This window comes from Oncorhynchus kisutch, linkage group LG1 (genome assembly GCF_002021735.2).
Source record: "Oncorhynchus kisutch isolate 150728-3 linkage group LG1, Okis_V2, whole genome shotgun sequence".
In the NCBI taxonomy this organism is placed as follows: domain Eukaryota; kingdom Metazoa; phylum Chordata; class Actinopteri; order Salmoniformes; family Salmonidae; genus Oncorhynchus; species Oncorhynchus kisutch.
In genome coordinates this window covers 8,574,492-8,596,520 of record NC_034174.2, presented here as the reverse complement: position 1 = coordinate 8,596,520, position 22,029 = coordinate 8,574,492, and the positions used below count along the sequence as shown (strand labels likewise).

General features: G+C 47.7%; 1 protein-coding gene across 2 annotated transcripts in view; it reads right to left on the bottom strand.

Annotated features, from left to right (window-relative positions):
- Positions 1-7,794: 7,794 nt before the first annotated feature.
- The window catches only part of LOC109882877 (protein phosphatase 1 regulatory subunit 1A), a 60,118-nt gene continuing 45,883 nt past the window's right edge, over positions 7,795-22,029 (bottom strand). The window contains exons 7-8 of one of the 2 annotated variants that reach the window (XM_031820323.1): positions 9,731-9,862; positions 7,795-8,488 (exon numbers count right to left, since the gene is read on the bottom strand). In XM_031820323.1, the coding sequence (XP_031676183.1) occupies positions 8,403-8,488; positions 9,731-9,862 (218 nt within the window). In that variant the 3' untranslated portion in view covers positions 7,795-8,402. The remainder of the gene's footprint in view (positions 8,489-9,730; positions 9,863-22,029) is intronic. The other variant, XM_031820905.1, reaches the window with a different exon arrangement.

The following is a 22,029-nucleotide window of genomic DNA, read 5'->3' as shown; positions in this document are numbered from 1 at the left end:
AGGCAGTAGAGACGACCTGGGATGTTCTCTGTTTAGTGAGTCTGCCAGATCAGAGGCAGTAGAGACGACCAGGGATGTTCTCTGTTTAGTGAGTCTGCCAGATCAGAGGCAGTAGGGATGACCAGGGATGTTCTCTGTTTAGTGAGTCTGCCAGATCAGAGGCAGTAGGGACCAGGGATGTTCTCTGTTTAGTGAGTCTGCCAGATCAGAGGCAGTAGGGACCAGGGATGTTCTCTGTTTAGTGAGTCTGCCAGATCAGAGGCAGTAGGGATGTTCTCTGTTTAGTGAGTCTGCCAGATCAGAGGCAGTAGGGATGACCAGGGATGTTCTCTGTTTAGTGAGTCTGCCAGATCAGAGGCAGTAGGGACCAGGGATGTTCTCTGTTTAGTGAGTCTGCCAGATCAGAGGCAGTAGGGACCAGGGATGTTCTCTGTTTAGTGAGTCTGCCAGATCAGAGGCAGTAGGGATGACCAGGGATGTTCTCTGTTTAGTGAGTCTGCCAGATCAGAGGCAGTAGGGACCAGGGATGTTCTCTGTTTAGTGAGTCTGCCAGATCAGAGGCAGTAGGGATGACCAGGGATGTTCTCTGTTTAGTGAGTCTGCCAGATCAGAGGCAGTAGGGACCAGGGATGTTCTCTGTTTAGTGAGTCTGCCAGATCAGAGGCAGTAGGGATGACCAGGGATGTTCTCTGTTTAGTGAGTCTGCCAGATCAGAGGCAGTAGGGACCAGGGATGTTCTCTGTTTAGTGAGTCCGCCAGATCAGAGGCAGTAGGGATGACCAGGGATGTTCTCTGTTTAGTGAGTCTGTCAGATCAGAGGCAGTAGGGATGACCAGGGATGTTCTCTGTTTAGTGAGTCTGCCAGATCAGAGGCAGTAGAGATGACCAGGGATGTTCTCTGTTTAGTGAGTCTGCCAGATCAGAGGCAGTAGGGATGTTCTCTGTTTAGTGAGTCTGCCAGATCAGAGGCAGTAGAGACGACCTGGGATGTTCTCTGTTTAGTGAGTCTGCCAGATCAGAGGCAGTAGAGACGACCAGGGATGTTCTCTGTTTAGTGAGTCTGCCAGATCAGAGGCAGTAGGGATGACCAGGGATGTTCTCTGTTTAGTGAGTCTGCCAGATCAGAGGCAGTAGGGACCAGGGATGTTCTCTGTTTAGTGAGTCTGCCAGATCAGAGGCAGTAGGGACCAGGGATGTTCTCTGTTTAGTGAGTCTGCCAGATCAGAGGCAGTAGGGACCAGGGATGTTCTCTGTTTAGTGAGTCTGCCAGATCAGAGGCAGTAGGGATGACCAGGGATGTTCTCTGTTTAGTGAGTCTGTCAGATCAGAGGCAGTAGGGATGACCAGGGATGTTCTCTGTTTAGTGAGTCTGCCAGATCAGAGGCAGTAGAGATGACCAGGGATGTTCTCTGTTTAGTGAGTCTGCCAGATCAGAGGCAGTAGGGATGTTCTCTGTTTAGTGAGTCTGCCAGATCAGAGGCAGTAGAGACGACCTGGGATGTTCTCTGTTTAGTGAGTCTGCCAGATCAGAGGCAGTAGAGACGACCAGGGATGTTCTCTGTTTAGTGAGTCTGCCAGATCAGAGGCAGTAGGGATGACCAGGGATGTTCTCTGTTTAGTGAGTCCTCCAGATCAGAGGCAGTAGGGATGACCAGGGATGTTCTCTGTTTAGTGAGTCTGCCAGATCAGAGGCAGTAGGAATGACCAGGGATGTTCTCTGTTTAGTGAGTCTGCCAGATCAGAGGCAGTAGGAATGACCAGGGATGTTCTCTGTTTAGTGAGTCCGCCAGATCAGAGGCAGTAGGGATGACCTGGGATGTTCTCTGTTTAGTGAGTCCGCCAGATCAGAGGCAGTAGGGATGACCAGGGATGTTCTCTGTTTAGTGAGTCCGCCAGATCAGAGGCAGTAGGGATGACCAGGGATGTTCTCTGTTTAGTGAGTCCGCCAGATCAGAGGCAGTAGGGATGACCTGGGATGTTCTCTGTTTAGTGAGTCCGCCAGATCAGAGGCAGTAGGGATGACCTGGGATGTTCTCTGTTTAGTGAGTCTGCCAGATCAGAGGCAGTAGGGATGACCAGGGATGTTCTCTGTTTAGTGAGTCCGCCAGATCAGAGGCAGTAGGGATGACCTGGGATGTTCTCTGTTTAGTGAGTCCGCCAGATCAGAGGCAGTAGGGATGACCAGGGATGTTCTCTGTTTAGTGAGTCTGCCAGATCAGAGGCAGTAGGGATGTTCTCTGTTTAGTGAGTCTGCCAGATCAGAGGCAGTAGAGACGACCTGGGATGTTCTCTGTTTAGTGAGTCTGCCAGATCAGAGGCAGTAGAGACGACCAGGGATGTTCTCTGTTTAGTGAGTCTGCCAGATCAGAGGCAGTAGGGATGACCAGGGATGTTCTCTGTTTAGTGAGTCCTCCAGATCAGAGGCAGTAGGGATGACCAGGGATGTTCTCTGTTTAGTGAGTCTGCCAGATCAGAGGCAGTAGGAATGACCAGGGATGTTCTCTGTTTAGTGAGTCTGCCAGATCAGAGGCAGTAGGAATGACCAGGGATGTTCTCTGTTTAGTGAGTCCGCCAGATCAGAGGCAGTAGGGATGACCTGGGATGTTCTCTGTTTAGTGAGTCCGCCAGATCAGAGGCAGTAGGGATGACCAGGGATGTTCTCTGTTTAGTGAGTCCGCCAGATCAGAGGCAGTAGGGATGACCAGGGATGTTCTCTGTTTAGTGAGTCCGCCAGATCAGAGGCAGTAGGGATGACCTGGGATGTTCTCTGTTTAGTGAGTCCGCCAGATCAGAGGCAGTAGGGATGACCTGGGATGTTCTCTGTTTAGTGAGTCTGCCAGATCAGAGGCAGTAGGGATGACCAGGGATGTTCTCTGTTTAGTGAGTCCGCCAGATCAGAGGCAGTAGGGATGACCTGGGATGTTCTCTGTTTAGTGAGTCCGCCAGATCAGAGGCAGTAGGGATGACCAGGGATGTTCTCTGTTTAGTGAGTCTGCCAGATCAGAGGCAGTAGGGATGACCAGGGATGTTCTCTGTTTAGTGAGTCTGCCAGATCAGAGGCAGTAGGGATGACCAGGGATGTTCTCTGTTTAGTGAGTCCGCCAGATCAGAGGCAGTAGGGATGACCAGGGATGTTCTCTGTTTAGTGAGTCCGCCAGATCAGAGGCAGTAGGGATGACCTGGGATGTTCTCTGTTTAGTGAGTCCGCCAGATCAGAGGCAGTAGGGATGACCTGGGATGTTCTCTGTTTACTGAGTCTGCCAGATCAGAGGCAGTAGGGATGACCAGGGATGTTCTCTGTTTAGTGAGTCCGCCAGATCAGAGGCAGTAGGGATGACCTGGGATGTTCTCTGTTTAGTGAGTCCGCCAGATCAGAGGCAGTAGGGATGACCAGGGATGTTCTCTGTTTAGTGAGTCTGCCAGATCAGAGGCAGTAGGGATGACCAGGGATGTTCTCTGTTTAGTGAGTCTGCCAGATCAGAGGCAGTAGGGATGACCAGGGATGTTCTCTGTTTAGTGAGTCTGCCAGATCAGAGGCAGTAGGGATGACCAGGGATGTTCTCTGTTTAGTGAGTCTGCCAGATCAGAGGCAGTAGGGATGACCTGGGATGTTCTCTGTTTAGTGAGTCCGCCAGATCAGAGGCAGTAGGGATGACCAGGGATGTTCTCTGTTTAGTGAGTCTGCCAGATCAGAGGCAGTAAGGATGACCAGGGATGTTCTCTGTTTAGTGAGTCTGCCAGATCAGAGGCAGTAGGGATGACCAGGGATGTTCTCTGTTTAGTGAGTCTGCCAGATCAGAGGCAGTAGAGATGACCAGGGATGTTCTCTGTTTAGTGAGTCTGCCAGATCAGAGGCAGTAGGGATGACCTGGGATGTTCTCTGTTTAGTGAGTCTGCCAGATCAGAGGCAGTAGGGATGACCAGGGATGTTCTCTGTTTAGTGAGTCTGCCAGATCAGAGGCAGTAGGGATGACCAGGGATGTTCTCTGTTTAGTGAGTCCGCCAGATCAGAGGCAGTAGGGATGACCTGGGATGTTCTCTGTTTAGTGAGTCTGCCAGATCAGAGGCAGTAGAGATGACCAGGGATGTTCTCTGTTTAGTGAGTCCTCCAGATCAGAGGCAGTAGAGATGACCAGGGATGTTCTCTGTTTAGTGAGTCTGCCAGATCAGAGGCAGTAGGGATGACCAGGGATGTTCTCTGTTTAGTGAGTCCTCCAGATCAGAGGCAGTAGAGATGACCAGGGATGTTCTCTGTTTAGTGAGTCTGCCAGATCAGAGGCAGTAGAGATGACCAGGGATGTTCTCTGTTTAGTGAGTCTGCCAGATCAGAGGCAGTAGGGATGACCAGGGATGTTCTCTGTTTAGTGAGTCTGCCAGATCAGGGGCAGTAGGGATGACCAGGGATGTTCTCTGTTTAGTGAGTCCTCCAGATCAGAGGCAGTAGGGATGACCAGGGATGTTCTCTGTTTAGTGAGTCTGCCAGATCAGAGGCAGTAGGGATGACCAGGGATGTTCTCTGTTTAGTGAGTCTGCCAGATCAGAGGCAGTAGAGATGACCAGGGATGTTCTCTGTTTAGTGAGTCTGCCAGATCAGAGGCAGTAGAGATGACCAGGGATGTTCTCTGTTTAGTGAGTCCGCCAGATCAGAGGCAGTAGGGATGACCAGGGATGTTCTCTGTTTAGTGAGTCTGCCAGATCAGAGGCAGTAGAGATGACCAGGGATGTTCTCTGTTTAGTGAGTCTGCCAGATCAGAGGCAGTAGAGATGACCAGGGATGTTCTCTGTTTAGTGAGTCTACCAGATCAGAGGCAGTAGGGATGTTCTCTGTTTAGTGAGTCTACCAGATCAGAGGCAGTAGGGATGTTCTCTGTTTAGTGAGTCTACCAGATCAGAGGCAGTAGGGATGACCAGGGATGTTCTCTGTTTAGTGAGTCCTCCAGATCAGAGGCAGTAGAGATGACCAGGGATGTTCTCTGTTTAGTGAGTCCGCCAGATCAGAGGCAGTAGGGATGACCAGGGATGTTCTCTGTTTAGTGAGTCTGCCAGATCAGAGGCAGTAGGGATGACCAGGGATGTTCTCTGTTTAGTGAGTCTGCCAGATCAGAGGCAGTAGGGATGACCTGGGATGTTCTCTGTTTAGTGAGTCTGCCAGATCAGAGGCAGTAGGGACCAGGGATGTTCTCTGTTTAGTGAGTCTGCCAGATCAGAGGCAGTAGGGATGACCAGGGATGTTCTCTGTTTAGTGAGTCTGCCAGATCAGAGGCAGTAGGGATGACCAGGGATGTTCTCTGTTTAGTGAGTCTGCCAGATCAGAGGCAGTAGAGATGACCAGGGATGTTCTCTGTTTAGTGAGTCTGCCAGATCAGAGGCAGTAGGGATGACTAGGGATGTTCTCTGTTTAGTGAGTCTGCCAGATCAGAGGCAGTAGAGATGACCAGGGATGTTCTCTGTTTAGTGAGTCTGCCAGATCAGAGGCAGTAGGGATGACCAGGGATGTTCTCTGTTTAGTGAGTCTGCCAGATCAGAGGCAGTAGAGATGACCAGGGATGTTCTCTGTTTAGTGAGTCCGCCAGATCAGAGGCAGTAGGACCCAGGGATGTTCTCTGTTTAGTGAGTCTGCCAGATCAGAGGCAGTAGGGACCAGGGATGTTCTCTGTTTAGTGAGTCTGCCAGATCAGAGGCAGTAGGGATGACCAGGGATGTTCTCTGTTTAGTGAGTCCTCCAGATCAGAGGCAGTAGGGATGACCAGGGATGTTCTCTGTTTAGTGAGTCCGCCAGATCAGAGGCAGTAGGGATGACCAGGGATGTTCTCTGTTTAGTGAGTCTGTCAGATCAGAGGCAGTAGGGATGACCAGGGATGTTCTCTGTTTAGTGAGTCCTCCAGATCAGAGGCAGTAGGGATGACCAGGGATGTTCTCTGTTTAGTGAGTCCGCCAGATCAGAGGCAGTAGGGATGACCTGGGATGTTCTCTGTTTAGTGAGTCTGCCAGATCAGAGGCAGTAGGGATGACCAGGGATGTTCTCTGTTTAGTGAGTCTGCCAGATCAGAGGCAGTAGGGATGCCCAGGGATGTTCTCTGTTTAGTGAGTCTGTCAGATCAGAGGCAGTAGGGATGACCAGGGATGTTCTCTGTTTAGTGAGTCCGCCAGATCAGAGGCAGTAGGGATGACCTGGGATGTTCTCTGTTTAGTGAGTCTGCCAGATAAGAGGCAGTAGGGATGACCAGGGATGTTCTCTGTTTAGTGAGTCTGCCAGATCAGAGGCAGTAGGGATGACCTGGGATGTTCTCTGTTTAGTGAGTCTGCCAGATCAGAGGCAGTAGGGATGACCTGGGATGTTCTCTGTTTAGTGAGTCTGCCAGATCAGAGGCAGTAGGGATGACCAGGGATGTTCTCTGTTTAGTGAGTCTGCCAGATCAGAGGCAGTAGGGATGACCAGGGATGTTCTCTGTTTAGTGAGTCTGTCAGATCAGAGGCAGTAGGGATGACCAGGGATGTTCTCTGTTTAGTGAGTCCGCCAGATCAGAGGCAGTAGGGATGACCTGGGATGTTCTCTGTTTAGTGAGTCTACCAGATCAGAGGCAGTAGGGATGACCAGGGATGTTCTCTGTTTAGTGAGTCCTCCAGATCAGAGGCAGTAGGGATGACCAGGGATGTTCTCTGTTTAGTGAGTCCGCCAGATCAGAGGCAGTAGGGATGACCTGGGATGTTCTCTGTTTAGTGAGTCTGCCAGATCAGAGGCAGTAGGGATGACCAGGGATGTTCTCTGTTTAGTGAGTCTGCCAGATCAGAGGCAGTAGGGATGACCAGGGATGTTCTCTGTTTAGTGAGTCTGTCAGATCAGAGGCAGTAGGGATGACCAGGGATGTTCTCTGTTTAGTGAGTCCGCCAGATCAGAGGCAGTAGGGATGACCTGGGATGTTCTCTGTTTAGTGAGTCTGCCAGATCAGAGGCAGTAGGGATGACCAGGGATGTTCTCTGTTTAGTGAGTCTGCCAGATCAGAGGCAGTAGGGATGACCTGGGATGTTCTCTGTTTAGTGAGTCTGCCAGATCAGAGGCAGTAGGGATGACCTGGGATGTTCTCTGTTTAGTGAGTCTGCCAGATCAGAGGCAGTAGGGATGACCAGGGATGTTCTCTGTTTAGTGAGTCTGCCAGATCAGAGGCAGTAGGGATGACCAGGGATGTTCTCTGTTTAGTGAGTCTGCCAGATCAGAGGCAGTAGGGATGACCAGGGATGTTCTCTGTTTAGTGAGTCTGCCAGATCAGAGGCAGTAGGGATGACCTGGGATGTTCTCTGTTTAGTGAGTCTGCCAGATCAGAGGCAGTAGGGATGACCTGGGATGTTCTCTGTTTAGTGAGTCTGCCAGATCAGAGGCAGTAGGGATGACCTCGGATGTTCTCTGTTTAGTGAGTCTGCCGTTCAGAGGCAGTAGGGATGACCTGGGATGTTCTCTGTTTAGTGAGTCTGCCAGATCAGAGGCAGTAGAGATGACCAGGGATGTTCTCTGTTTAGTGAGTCTGCTAGATCAGAGGCAGTAGGGATGACCAGGGATGTTCTCTGTTTAGTGAGTCTGCCAGATCAGAGGCAGTAGGGATGACCAGGGATGTTCTCTGTTTAGTGAGTCTGCCAGATCAGAGGCAGTAGGGATGACCTGGGATGTTCTCTGTTTAGTGAGTCTGCCAGATCAGAGGCAGTAGGGACCAGGGATGTTCTCTGTTTAGTGAGTCTGCCAGATCAGAGGCAGTAGGGATGACCAGGGATGTTCTCTGTTTAGTGAGTCTGCCAGATCAGAGGCAGTAGTGATGACCAGGGATGTTCTCTGTTTAGTGAGTCCACCAGATCAGAGGCAGTAGAGATGACCAGGGATGTTTTCTTGATAAGTGTGTAAATCGGACCATTTTCCTTTCCTGCTAAGCAATTCAAAACGTAACGAGTACTTCTAGGTGTCAGGGAAAATATATGGAGTAAAAAGTACATGATTTTCTTTAGGAATGTAGTGGAGTAAAAGTAAAAGTTGTCAAAAATATATATAGTAAAGTACAGTACAGATACCCCAAAAACTCTTAAGTAGTATTTTACACCAATGAATTTGCATTTTAATGCAGATCTTCTGCGATACCTCTGTGATACAGATTGAATTCAGCCGTAAGTCTGTCTGTCAAAAGGATGGTCAGTCATTGTCTGTCATCTGTCTGTCATCTGTCTGTCATCTGTCTGTCATCTGTCTGTCATCTGTCTGTCTGTCTAAGTTACTTATTGAACGTCAGGTTTGCATTCCAAGTGGCACCCTATTCCCTATATAGTGCACTACTCTGATCAAAAGGAGTACACTTCATAGCTAGGGAATAGGGTGCCACTCAGGATGCATGCCAGGTTGCTGTGGAGACGGTTCTACGGTTCTACTTGTCCTGTTTGGCCTGGTTGGGTGTCTTTGTGTTCTTCTCTGCCAGTGGACTCGCTGTGGACGCAGCTGTTGTGTCTGCAGCTGACATATTGGACACACACACACACACACAGGGAGAGAGAGAGAGAGATCGATCAGTAAGGCTAGACGACGACTCTGTAATTGTTAGTCTCCTTAATGCAGATGAAACTGCCCATGGCCCTATTGTTGATGATGTTGTACGTTGCTGTGAAAGTCAAATGTTATGACAGAATTGATTTCATAACACTGTCAAGGGCCAGCTGGTAGACACTGTAGATTCCAAGTATCTTGGCACAATAATTGATAATAAATTGAACTCTGAGTGTAACACTGACATGTTGTGTAAGAAAGGCCAGCATAAACTTTGTTCCTGGTAGACAGGACCTTGATGACTGTTTTTTTCTAGTCGTACAAATATTCTGTCTATTCCACTAGGACTTGATGGACTAGCTCATTGTATTCCACTAGGACTTGATGGACTAGCTCATTGTATTCCACTAGGACTTGATGGACTAGCTCATTGTATTCCACTAGGACTTGATGGACTAGCTCATTGTATTCCACTAGGACTTGATGGACTAGCTCATTGTATTCCACTAGGACTTGATGGTCTAGCTCATTGTATTCCACTAGGACTTGATGGACTAGCTCATTGTATTCCACTAGGACTTGATGGACTAGCTCATTGTATTCCACTAGGACTTGATGGTCTAGCTCATTGTATTCCACTAGGACTTGATGGACTAGCTCATTGTATTCCACTAGGACTTGATGGACTAGCTCATTGTATTCCACTAGGACTGTGTGTCATTGTGATCCATGTGGATTTTATTTGTCATATTTAAGCTCCTTTCCTGCAAAACCAACAAAAAAAATCCCTCTGGGACAAATAAAGTTGAATTTGAGAGCTTGTCATCTTTTTTCCTACAGTATTTCTTTCAACTTTTTTAATGTCGAAATCTCTTCCAAACGGTGCCGTCCATTCAATGGCACAGTCAGTATGCACTATTTTATAAACACAAAAACATTCCCAATGGCAACACACTACTGCAGGCATATCACTGAATGTTAGGTGTTCTGAAACCAAGGCATGTGATCAAATCACTATCACAGATATTTCTCTCTTTTAAAATGCCAAATGAAGCCACAGAGTTAAATAGTTTAATAGATATAAATAAATAAATACAAAATAAACGCTGTCTGGCTGATTTCTAAAGGATCCCACTGAATGATCATTGATGGTTTGAAAGAGATTAGGAGAGTGTCTCTCCTGTCTGCCACGGCTGCAGTGATTCAACCTACCTGCTAGTGCATGTTGTAGTTGTGACGATGATTTTGCTGCCATGGGAACGGCGGAGCATCCCACTTCCTCCTCGGAGAAGGGGCACTCATGTCCCCCTGTAGCTTCTGATAGACTGTTCCGTGAAAACTCTGCTGCAAACACAGAAAATTTACTTAATTAAATAGAATGGCAATGACTGTTAAAATGATCAAATTCATATTTGCCATATTCCATTATTCCAGTTCAATTCCTGTTGTTGTTGTATTATGGAGACGGGAGAGAAGCACCTATTCAGTCTGATGCTGAGTGAATTTTAAAGGCCGATCTTTAAAACAAGTCATTACAGAACAGTGGATCAAAATGGATGGTTCCCCTCTGACTTTCTCTAGACCAGAGTGTTACATCCTTTCATACATCTTCCGCCTCTATTCTGACAAACTATGAGGCAAAATAGCGTATCGAAGACACCGATACGGTAACCATAATGTAGAATACATATCTAGTAGATCTGACTCCATCCACACACAGGAGGGACAACTCTATCTAGTAGATCTGACTCCATCCAGACACAGCAGGGACAACTCTATCTAATAGATGTGACTCCATCCAGACACAGCAGGGACAACTCTATCTAGTAGATCTGACTCCATCCAGACACAGCAGGGACAACTCTATCTAGTAGATCTGGCTCCTTCCAGACACCGCAGGGACAACTCTATCTAGTAGATCTGGCTCCTTCCAGACACAGCAGGGACAACTCTATCTAGTAGATCTGACTCCATCCAGACACAGCAGGGACAACTCTATCTAGTAGATCTGGCTCCTTCCAGACACATCAGGGATAACTCTATCTAGTAGATCTGACTCCATCCAGACACAGCAGGGACAACTCTATCTAGTAGATGTGACTCCATCCAGACACAGCAGGGACAACTCTATCTAGTAGATCTGACTCCATCCAGACACAGCAGGGACAACTCTATCTAGTAGATCTGACTCCATCCAGACACAGCAGGGACAACTCTATCTAGTAGATCTGACTCCATCCAGACACAGCAGGGACAACTCTATCTAGTAGATCTGACTCCATCCAGACACAGCAGGGACAACTCTATCTAGTAGATCTGGCTCCTTCCAGACACAGCAGGGACAACTCTATCTAGTAGATCTGACTCCATCCAGACACAGACACAGCAGGGACAACTCTATCTAGTAGATGTGACTCCATCCAGACACAGCAGGGACAACTCTATCTAGTAGATGTGACTCCACCCAGACACAGCAGGAACAACTCTATCTAGTAGATCTGAATCCATCCAGACACAGCAGGGACAACTCTATCTAGTAGATCTGACTCCATCCAGACACAACAGGGACAACTCTATCTAGTAGATCTGACTCCATCCAGACACAGACACAGCAGGGACAACTCTATCTAGTAGATGTGGCTCCATCCAGATATAGTAGGGACAACTATATCTAATAGATGTGACTCCATCCAGACACAGCAGGGACAACTCTATCTAGTAGATCTGACTCCATCCAGACACAGCAGGGACAACTCTATCTAGTAGATCTGACTCCATCCAGACACAGCAGGGACAACTCTATCTAGTAGATCTGACTCCATCCAGACACAGCAGGGACAACTCTATCTAGTAGATCTGACTCCATCCAGACACAGCAGGGACAACTCTATCTAGTAGATCTGGCTCCTTCCAGACACAGCAGGGACAACTCTATCTAGTAGATCTGACTCCATCCAGACACAGACACAGCAGGGACAACTCTATCTAGTAGATGTGACTCCATCCAGACACAGCAGGGACAACTCTATCTAGTAGATGTGACTCCATCCAGACACAGCAGGGACAACTCTATCTAGTAGATCTGAATCCATCCAGACACAGCAGGGACAACTCTATCTAGTAGATCTGACTCCATCCAGACACAGCAGGGACAACTCTATCTAGTAGATCTGACTCCATCCAGACACAGACACAGCAGGGACAACTCTATCTAGTAGATGTGGCTCCATCCAGATATAGTAGGGACAACTATATCTAATAGATCTGACTCCATCCAGACACAGACACAGCAGGGACAACTCTATCTAGTAGATCTGACTCCACCCAGACACAGCAGGGACAACTCTATCTAGAAGATCTGACTCCATCCAGACACATACACAGCAGGGACAACTCTATCTAGTAGATCTGACTCCATCCAGACACAGCAAGGACAACTCTATCTAGTAGATCTGACTCCATCCAGACACAGCAGGGACAACTCTATCTAGTAGATCTGACTCCATCCAGACACAGCAGGGACAACTCTATCTAGTAGATCTGACTCCATCCAGACAGACACAGCAGGGACAACTGTATCTAGTAGATCTGACTCCACCCAGACACAGCAGGGACAACTATATCTAGAAGATCTGACTCCATCCAGACACAGACACAGCAGGGACAACTCTATCTAGTAGATCTGACTCCATCCAGACACAGCAAGGACAACTCTATCTAGTAGATCTGACTCCATCCAGACACAGCAGGGACAACTCTATCTAGTAGATCTGACTCCATCCAGACACAGCAGGGACAACTCTATCTAGTAGATCTGACTCCATCCAGACACAGCAGGGACAACTCTATCTAGTAGATCTGACTCCATCCAGACACAGATACAGCAGAGATAACTCTATCTAGTAGATCTGACTCCATCCAGACACAGCAGGGACAACTCTATCTAGTAGATCTGACTCCATCCAGACACAGCAGGGACAACTCTATCTAGTAGATCTGACTCCATCCAGACACAGCAGGGACAACTCTATCTAGTAGATCTGACTCCATCCAGACACAGACACAGCAGGGACAACTCTATCTAGTAGATCTGACTCCATCCAGACACAGCAGGGACAACTCTATCTAGTAGATCTGGCTCCTTCCAGACGCCGCAGGGACAACTCTATCTAGTAGATCTGACTCCATCCAGACACAGACACAGCAGGGACAACTCTATCTAATAGATCTGACTCCATCCAGACACAGCAGGGACAACTCTATCTAGTAGATCTGACTCCATCCAGACACAGCAGGGACAGCTCTATCTAATAGATGTGACTCCATCCAGACACAGCAGGGACAACTCTATCTAGTAGATCTGACTCCATCCAGACACAGCAGGGACAACTCTATCTAGTAGATCTGGCTCCTTCCAGACACCGCAGAGACAACTCTATCTAGTAGATCTGGCTCCTTCCAGACACAGCAGGGACAACTCTATCTAGTAGATCTGACTCCATCCAGAAAAAGCAGGGACAACTCTATCTAGTAGATCTGGCTCCTTCCAGACACATCAGGGATAACTCTATCTAGTAGATCTGACTCCATCCAGACACAGCAGGGACAACTCTATCTAATAGATGTGACTCCATCCAGACACAGCAGGGACAACTCTATCTAGTAGATCTGACTCCATCCAGACACAGCAGGGACAACTCTATCTAGTAGATCTGACTCCATCCAGACACAGCAGGGACAACTCTATCTAGTAGATCTGACTCCATCCAGACACAGCAGGGACAACTCTATCTAGTAGATCTGACTCCATCCAGACACAGCAGGGACAACTCTATCTAGTAGATCTGGCTCCTTCCAGACACAGCAGGGACAACTCTATCTAGTAGATCTGACTCCATCCAGACACAGACACAGCAGGGACAACTCTATCTAGTAGATGTGACTCCATCCAGACACAGCAGGGACAACTCTATCTAGTAGATGTGACTCCATCCAGACACAGCAGGAACAACTCTATCTAGTAGATCTGAATCCATCCAGACACAGCAGGGACAACTCTATCTAGTAGATCTGACTCCATCCAGACACAGACACAGCAGGGACAACTCTATCTAGTAGATGTGGCTCCATCCAGATATAGTAGGGACAACTATATCTAATAGATGTGACTCCATCCAGACACAGCAGGGACAACTCTATCTAGTAGATCTGACTCCATCCAGACACAGCAGGGACAACTCTATCTAGTAGATCTGACTCCATCCAGACACAGCAGGGACAACTCTATCTAGTAGATCTGACTCCATCCAGACACAGCAGGGACAACTCTATCTAGTAGATCTGACTCCATCCAGACACAGCAGGGACAACTCTATCTAGTAGATCTGGCTCCTTCCAGACACAGCAGGGACAACTCTATCTAGTAGATCTGACTCCATCCAGACACAGACACAGCAGGGACAACTCTATCTAGTAGATGTGACTCCATCCAGACACAGCAGGGACAACTCTATCTAGTAGATGTGACTCCATCCAGACACAGCAGGGACAACTCTATCTAGTAGATCTGAATCCATCCAGACACAGCAGGGACAACTCTATCTAGTAGATCTGACTCCATCCAGACACAGCAGGGACAACTCTATCTAGTAGATCTGACTCCATCCAGACACAGACACAGCAGGGACAACTCTATCTAGTAGATGTGGCTCCATCCAGATATAGTAGGGACAACTATATCTAATAGACCTGACTCCATCCAGACACAGCAGGGACAACTCTATCTAGTAGATCTGACTCCATCCAGACACAGCAGGGACAACTCTATCTAGTAGATCTGGCTCCTTCCAGACACAGCAGGGACAACTCTATCTAGTAGATCTGACTCCATCCAGACACAGCAGGGACAACTCTATCTAGTAGATCTGACTCCATCCAGACACAGCAGGGACAACTCTATCTAGTAGATCTGACTCCATCCAGACACAGCAGGGACAACTCTATCTAGTAGATCTGGCTCCTTCCAGACACAGCAGGGACAACTCTATCTAGTAGATCTGACTCCATCCAGACACAGACACAGCAGGGACAACTCTATCTAGTAGATGTGACTCCATCCAGACACAGCAGGGACAACTCTATCTAGTAGATGTGACTCCATCCAGACACAGCAGGAACAACTCTATCTAGTAGATCTGAATCCATCCAGACACAGCAGGGACAACTCTATCTAGTAGATCTGACTCCATCCAGACACAGACACAGCAGGGACAACTCTATCTAGTAGATGTGGCTCCATCCAGATATAGTAGGGACAACTATATCTAATAGATATCACTCCATCCAGACACAGCAGGGACAACTCTATCTAGTAGATCTGACTCCATCCAGACACAGCAGGGACAACTCTATCTAGTAGATCTGACTCCATCCAGACACAGCAGGGACAACTCTATCTAGTAGATCTGACTCCATCCAGACACAGCAGGGACAACTCTATCTAGTAGATCTGACTCCATCCAGACACAGCAGGGACAACTCTATCTAGTAGATCTGGCTCCTTCCAGACACAGCAGGGACAACTCTATCTAGTAGATCTGACTCCATCCAGACACAGACACAGCAGGGACAACTCTATCTAGTAGATGTGACTCCATCCAGACACAGCAGGGACAACTCTATCTAGTAGATGTGACTCCATCCAGACACAGCAGGGACAACTCTATCTAGTAGATCTGAATCCATCCAGACACAGCAGGGACAACTCTATCTAGTAGATCTGACTCCATCCAGACACAGCAGGGACAACTCTATCTAGTAGATCTGACTCCATCCAGACACAGACACAGCAGGGACAACTCTATCTAGTAGATGTGGCTCCATCCAGATATAGTAGGGACAACTATATCTAATAGATCTGACTCCATCCAGACACAGCAGGGACAACTCTATCTAGTAGATCTGACTCCATCCAGACACAGCAGGGACAACTCTATCTAGTAGATCTGGCTCCTTCCAGACACAGCAGGGACAACTCTATCTAGTAGATCTGACTCCATCCAGACACAGACACAATAGGGACAACTCTATCTAGTAGATGTGACTCCATCCAGACACAGCAGGGACAACTCTATCTAGTAGATGTGACTCCATCCAGACACAGCAGGGACAACTCTATCTAGTAGATCTGAATCCATCCAGACACAGCAGGGACAACTCTATCTAGTAGATCTGACTCCATCCAGACACAGCAGGGACAACTCTATCTAGTAGATCTGACTCCATCCAGACACAGACACAGCAGGGACAACTCTATCTAGTAGATGTGGCTCCATCCAGATATAGTAGGGACAACTATATCTAATAGATCTGACTCCATCCAGACACAGACACAGCAGGGACAACTCTATCTAGTAGATCTGACTCCATCCAGACACAGCAAGGACAACTCTATCTAGTAGATCTGACTCCATCCAGACACAGCAGGGACAACTCTATCTAGTAGATGTGACTCCATCCAGACACAGCAGGGACAACTCTATCTAGTAGATCTGACTCCATCCAGACACAGCAGGGACAACTCTATCTAGTAGATCTGACTCCATCCAGACACAGACACAGCAGGGACAACTCTATCTAGTAGATGTGGCTCCATCCAGATATAGTAGGGACAACTATATCTAATAGATGTGACTCCATCCAGACACAGCAGGGACAACTCTATCTAGTAGATCTGACTCCATCCAGACACAGCAGGGACAACTCTATCTAGTAGATCTGACTCCATCCAGACACAGCAGGGACAACTCTATCTAGTAGATCTGACTCCATCCAGACACAGCAGGGACAACTCTATCTAGTAGATCTGACTCCATCCAGACACAGCAGGGACAACTCTATCTAGTAGATCTGGCTCCTTCCAGACACAGCAGGGACAACTCTATCTAGTAGATCTGACTCCATCCAGACACAGACACAGCAGGGACAACTCTATCTAGTAGATGTGACTCCATCCAGACACAGCAGGGACAACTCTATCTAGTAGATGTGACTCCATCCAGACACAGCAGGGACAACTCTATCTAGTAGATCTGAATCCATCCAGACACAGCAGGGACAACTCTATCTAGTAGATCTGACTCCATCCAGACACAGCAGGGACAACTCTATCTAGTAGATCTGACTCCATCCAGACACAGACACAGCAGGGACAACTCTATCTAGTAGATGTGGCTCCATCCAGATATAGTAGGGACAACTATATCTAATAGACCTGACTCCATCCAGACACAGCAGGGACAACTCTATCTAGTAGATCTGACTCCATCCAGACACAGCAGGGACAACTCTATCTAGTAGATCTGGCTCCTTCCAGACACAGCAGGGACAACTCTATCTAGTAGATCTGACTCCATCCAGACACAGCAGGGACAACTCTATCTAGTAGATCTGACTCCATCCAGACACAGCAGGGACAACTCTATCTAGTAGATCTGACTCCATCCAGACACAGCAGGGACAACTCTATCTAGTAGATCTGGCTCCTTCCAGACACAGCAGGGACAACTCTATCTAGTAGATCTGACTCCATCCAGACACAGACACAGCAGGGACAACTCTATCTAGTAGATGTGACTCCATCCAGACACAGCAGGGACAACTCTATCTAGTAGATGTGACTCCATCCAGACACAGCAGGAACAACTCTATCTAGTAGATCTGAATCCATCCAGACACAGCAGGGACAACTCTATCTAGTAGATCTGACTCCATCCAGACACAGACACAGCAGGGACAACTCTATCTAGTAGATGTGGCTCCATCCAGATATAGTAGGGACAACTATATCTAATAGATATCACTCCATCCAGACACAGCAGGGACAACTCTATCTAGTAGATCTGACTCCATCCAGACACAGCAGGGACAACTCTATCTAGTAGATCTGACTCCATCCAGACACAGCAGGGACAACTCTATCTAGTAGATCTGACTCCATCCAGACACAGCAGGGACAACTCTATCTAGTAGATCTGACTCCATCCAGACACAGCAGGGACAACTCTATCTAGTAGATCTGGCTCCTTCCAGACACAGCAGGGACAACTCTATCTAGTAGATCTGACTCCATCCAGACACAGACACAGCAGGGACAACTCTATCTAGTAGATGTGACTCCATCCAGACACAGCAGGGACAACTCTATCTAGTAGATGTGACTCCATCCAGACACAGCAGGGACAACTCTATCTAGTAGATCTGAATCCATCCAGACACAGCAGGGACAACTCTATCTAGTAGATCTGACTCCATCCAGACACAGCAGGGACAACTCTATCTAGTAGATCTGACTCCATCCAGACACAGACACAGCAGGGACAACTCTATCTAGTAGATGTGGCTCCATCCAGATATAGTAGGGACAACTATATCTAATAGATCTGACTCCATCCAGACACAGCAGGGACAACTCTATCTAGTAGATCTGACTCCATCCAGACACAGCAGGGACAACTCTATCTAGTAGATCTGGCTCCTTCCAGACACAGCAGGGACAACTCTATCTAGTAGATCTGACTCCATCCAGACACAGACACAATAGGGACAACTCTATCTAGTAGATGTGACTCCATCCAGACACAGCAGGGACAACTCTATCTAGTAGATGTGACTCCATCCAGACACAGCAGGGACAACTCTATCTAGTAGATCTGAATCCATCCAGACACAGCAGGGACAACTCTATCTAGTAGATCTGACTCCATCCAGACACAGCAGGGACAACTCTATCTAGTAGATCTGACTCCATCCAGACACAGACACAGCAGGGACAACTCTATCTAGTAGATGTGGCTCCATCCAGATATAGTAGGGACAACTATATCTAATAGATCTGACTCCATCCAGACACAGACACAGCAGGGACAACTCTATCTAGTAGATCTGACTCCATCCAGACACAGCAAGGACAACTCTATCTAGTAGATCTGACTCCATCCAGACACAGCAGGGACAACTCTATCTAGTAGATGTGACTCCATCCAGACACAGCAGGGACAACTCTATCTAGTAGATCTGACTCCATCCAGACACAGCAGGGACAACTCTATCTAGTAGATCTGACTCCATCCAGACACAGACACAGCAGGGACAACTCTATCTAGTAGATGTGGCTCCATCCAGATATAGTAGGGACAACTATATCTAATAGATGTGACTCCATCCAGACACAGCAGGGACAACTCTATCTAGTAGATCTGACTCCATCCAGACACAGCAGGGACAACTCTATCTAGTAGATCTGACTCCATCCAGACACAGCAGGGACAACTCTATCTAGTAGATCTGACTCCATCCAGACACAGCAGGGACAACTCTATCTAGTAGATCTGACTCCATCCAGACACAGCAGGGACAACTCTATCTAGTAGATCTGGCTCCTTCCAGACACAGCAGGGACAACTCTATCTAGTAGATCTGACTCCATCCAGACACAGACACAGCAGGGACAACTCTATCTAGTAGATGTGACTCCATCCAGACACAGCAGGGACAACTCTATCTAGTAGATGTGACTCCATCCAGACACAGCAGGGACAACTCTATCTAGTAGATCTGAATCCATCCAGACACAGCAGGGACAACTCTATCTAGTAGATCTGACTCCATCCAGACACAGCAGGGACAACTCTATCTAGTAGATCTGACTCCATCCAGACACAGACACAGCAGGGACAACTCTATCTAGTAGATGTGGCTCCATCCAGATATAGTAGGGACAACTATATCTAATAGACCTGACTCCATCCAGACACAGCAGGGACAACTCTATCTAGTAGATCTGACTCCATCCAGACACAGCAGGGACAACTCTATCTAGTAGATCTGGCTCCTTCCAGACACAGCAGGGACAACTCTATCTAGTAGATCTGACTCCATCCAGACACAGCAGGGACAACTCTATCTAGTAGATCTGACTCCATCCAGACACAGCAGGGACAACTCTATCTAGTAGATCTGACTCCATCCAGACACAGCAGGGACAACTCTATCTAGTAGATCTGGCTCCTTCCAGACACAGCAGGGACAACTCTATCTAGTAGATCTGACTCCATCCAGACACAGACACAGCAGGGACAACTCTATCTAGTAGATGTGACTCCATCCAGACACAGCAGGGACAACTCTATCTAGTAGATGTGACTCCATCCAGACACAGCAGGAACAACTCTATCTAGTAGATCTGAATCCATCCAGACACAGCAGGGACAACTCTATCTAGTAGATCTGACTCCATCCAGACACAGACACAGCAGGGACAACTCTATCTAGTAGATGTGGCTCCATCCAGATATAGTAGGGACAACTATATCTAATAGATATCACTCCATCCAGACACAGCAGGGACAACTCTATCTAGTAGATCTGACTCCATCCAGACACAGCAGGGACAACTCTATCTAGTAGATCTGACTCCATCCAGACACAGCAGGGACAACTCTATCTAGTAGATCTGACTCCATCCAGACACAGCAGGGACAACTCTATCTAGTAGATCTGACTCCATCCAGACACAGCAGGGACAACTCTATCTAGTAGATCTGGCTCCTTCCAGACACAGCAGGGACAACTCTATCTAGTAGATCTGACTCCATCCAGACACAGACACAGCAGGGACAACTCTATCTAGTAGATGTGACTCCATCCAGACACAGCAGGGACAACTCTATCTAGTAGATGTGACTCCATCCAGACACAGCAGGGACAACTCTATCTAGTAGATCTGAATCCATCCAGACACAGCAGGGACAACTCTATCTAGTAGATCTGACTCCATCCAGACACAGCAGGGACAACTCTATCTAGTAGATCTGACTCCATCCAGACACAGACACAGCAGGGACAACTCTATCTAGTAGATGTGGCTCCATCCAGATATAGTAGGGACAACTATATCTAATAGATCTGACTCCATCCAGACACAGCAGGGACAACTCTATCTAGTAGATCTGACTCCATCCAGACACAGCAGGGACAACTCTATCTAGTAGATCTGGCTCCTTCCAGACACAGCAGGGACAACTCTATCTAGTAGATCTGACTCCATCCAGACACAGACACAATAGGGACAACTCTATCTAGTAGATGTGACTCCATCCAGACACAGCAGGGACAACTCTATCTAGTAGATGTGACTCCATCCAGACACAGCAGGGACAACTCTATCTAGTAGATCTGAATCCATCCAGACACAGCAGGGACAACTCTATCTAGTAGATCTGACTCCATCCAGACACAGCAGGGACAACTCTATCTAGTAGATCTGACTCCATCCAGACACAGACACAGCAGGGACAACTCTATCTAGTAGATGTGGCTCCATCCAGATATAGTAGGGACAACTATATCTAATAGATCTGACTCCATCCAGACACAGACACAGCAGGGACAACTCTATCTAGTAGATCTGACTCCATCCAGACACAGCAAGGACAACTCTATCTAGTAGATCTGACTCCATCCAGACACAGCAGGGACAACTCTATCTAGTAGATCTGACTCCATCCAGACACAGCAGGGACAACTCTATCTAGTAGATCTGACTCCATCCAGACACAGCAGGGACAACTCTATCTAGTAGATCTGACTCCATCCAGACACAGACACAGCAGGGACAACTCTATCTAGTAGATCTGACTCCATCCAGACACAGCAGGGACAACTCTATCTAGTAGATCTGACTCCATCCAGACACAGCAGGGACAACTCTATCTAGTAGATCTGGCTCCTTCCAGACACAGCAGGGACAACTCTATCTAGTAGATCTGACTCCATCCAGACACAGCAGGGACAACTCTATCTAGTAGATCTGACTCCATCCAGACACAGACACAGCAGAGATAACTCTATCTAGTAGATCTGACTCCATCCAGACACAGCAGAGACAACTCTATCTAGTAGATCTGACTCCATCCAGACACAGCAGGGACAACTCTATCTAGTAGATCTGACTCCATCCAGACACAGCAGGGACAACTCTATCTAGTAGATCTGACTCCATCCAGACACAGCAGGGACAACTCTATCTAGTAGATCTGACTCCATCCAGACACAGCCACAGCAGGGACAACTCTATCTAGTAGATCTGACTCCATCCAGACACAGCAGGGACAACTCTATCTAGTAGATCTGGCTCCTTCCAGACGCCGCAGGGACAACTCTATCTAGTAGATGTGACTCCATCCAGACACAGACACAGCAGGGACAACTCTATCTAGTAGATCTGACTCCATCCAGACACAGCAGAGACAACTCTATCTAGTAGATCTGACTCCATGCAGACACAGACACATCAGGGACAACTCTATCTAGTAGATCTGGCTCCTTCCAGACACAGCAGGGACAACTCTATCTAGTAGATCTGACTCCATCCAGACACAGCAGGGACAACTCTATCTAGTAGATCTGACTCCATGCAGACACAGACACATCAGGGACAACTCAAGGTTATT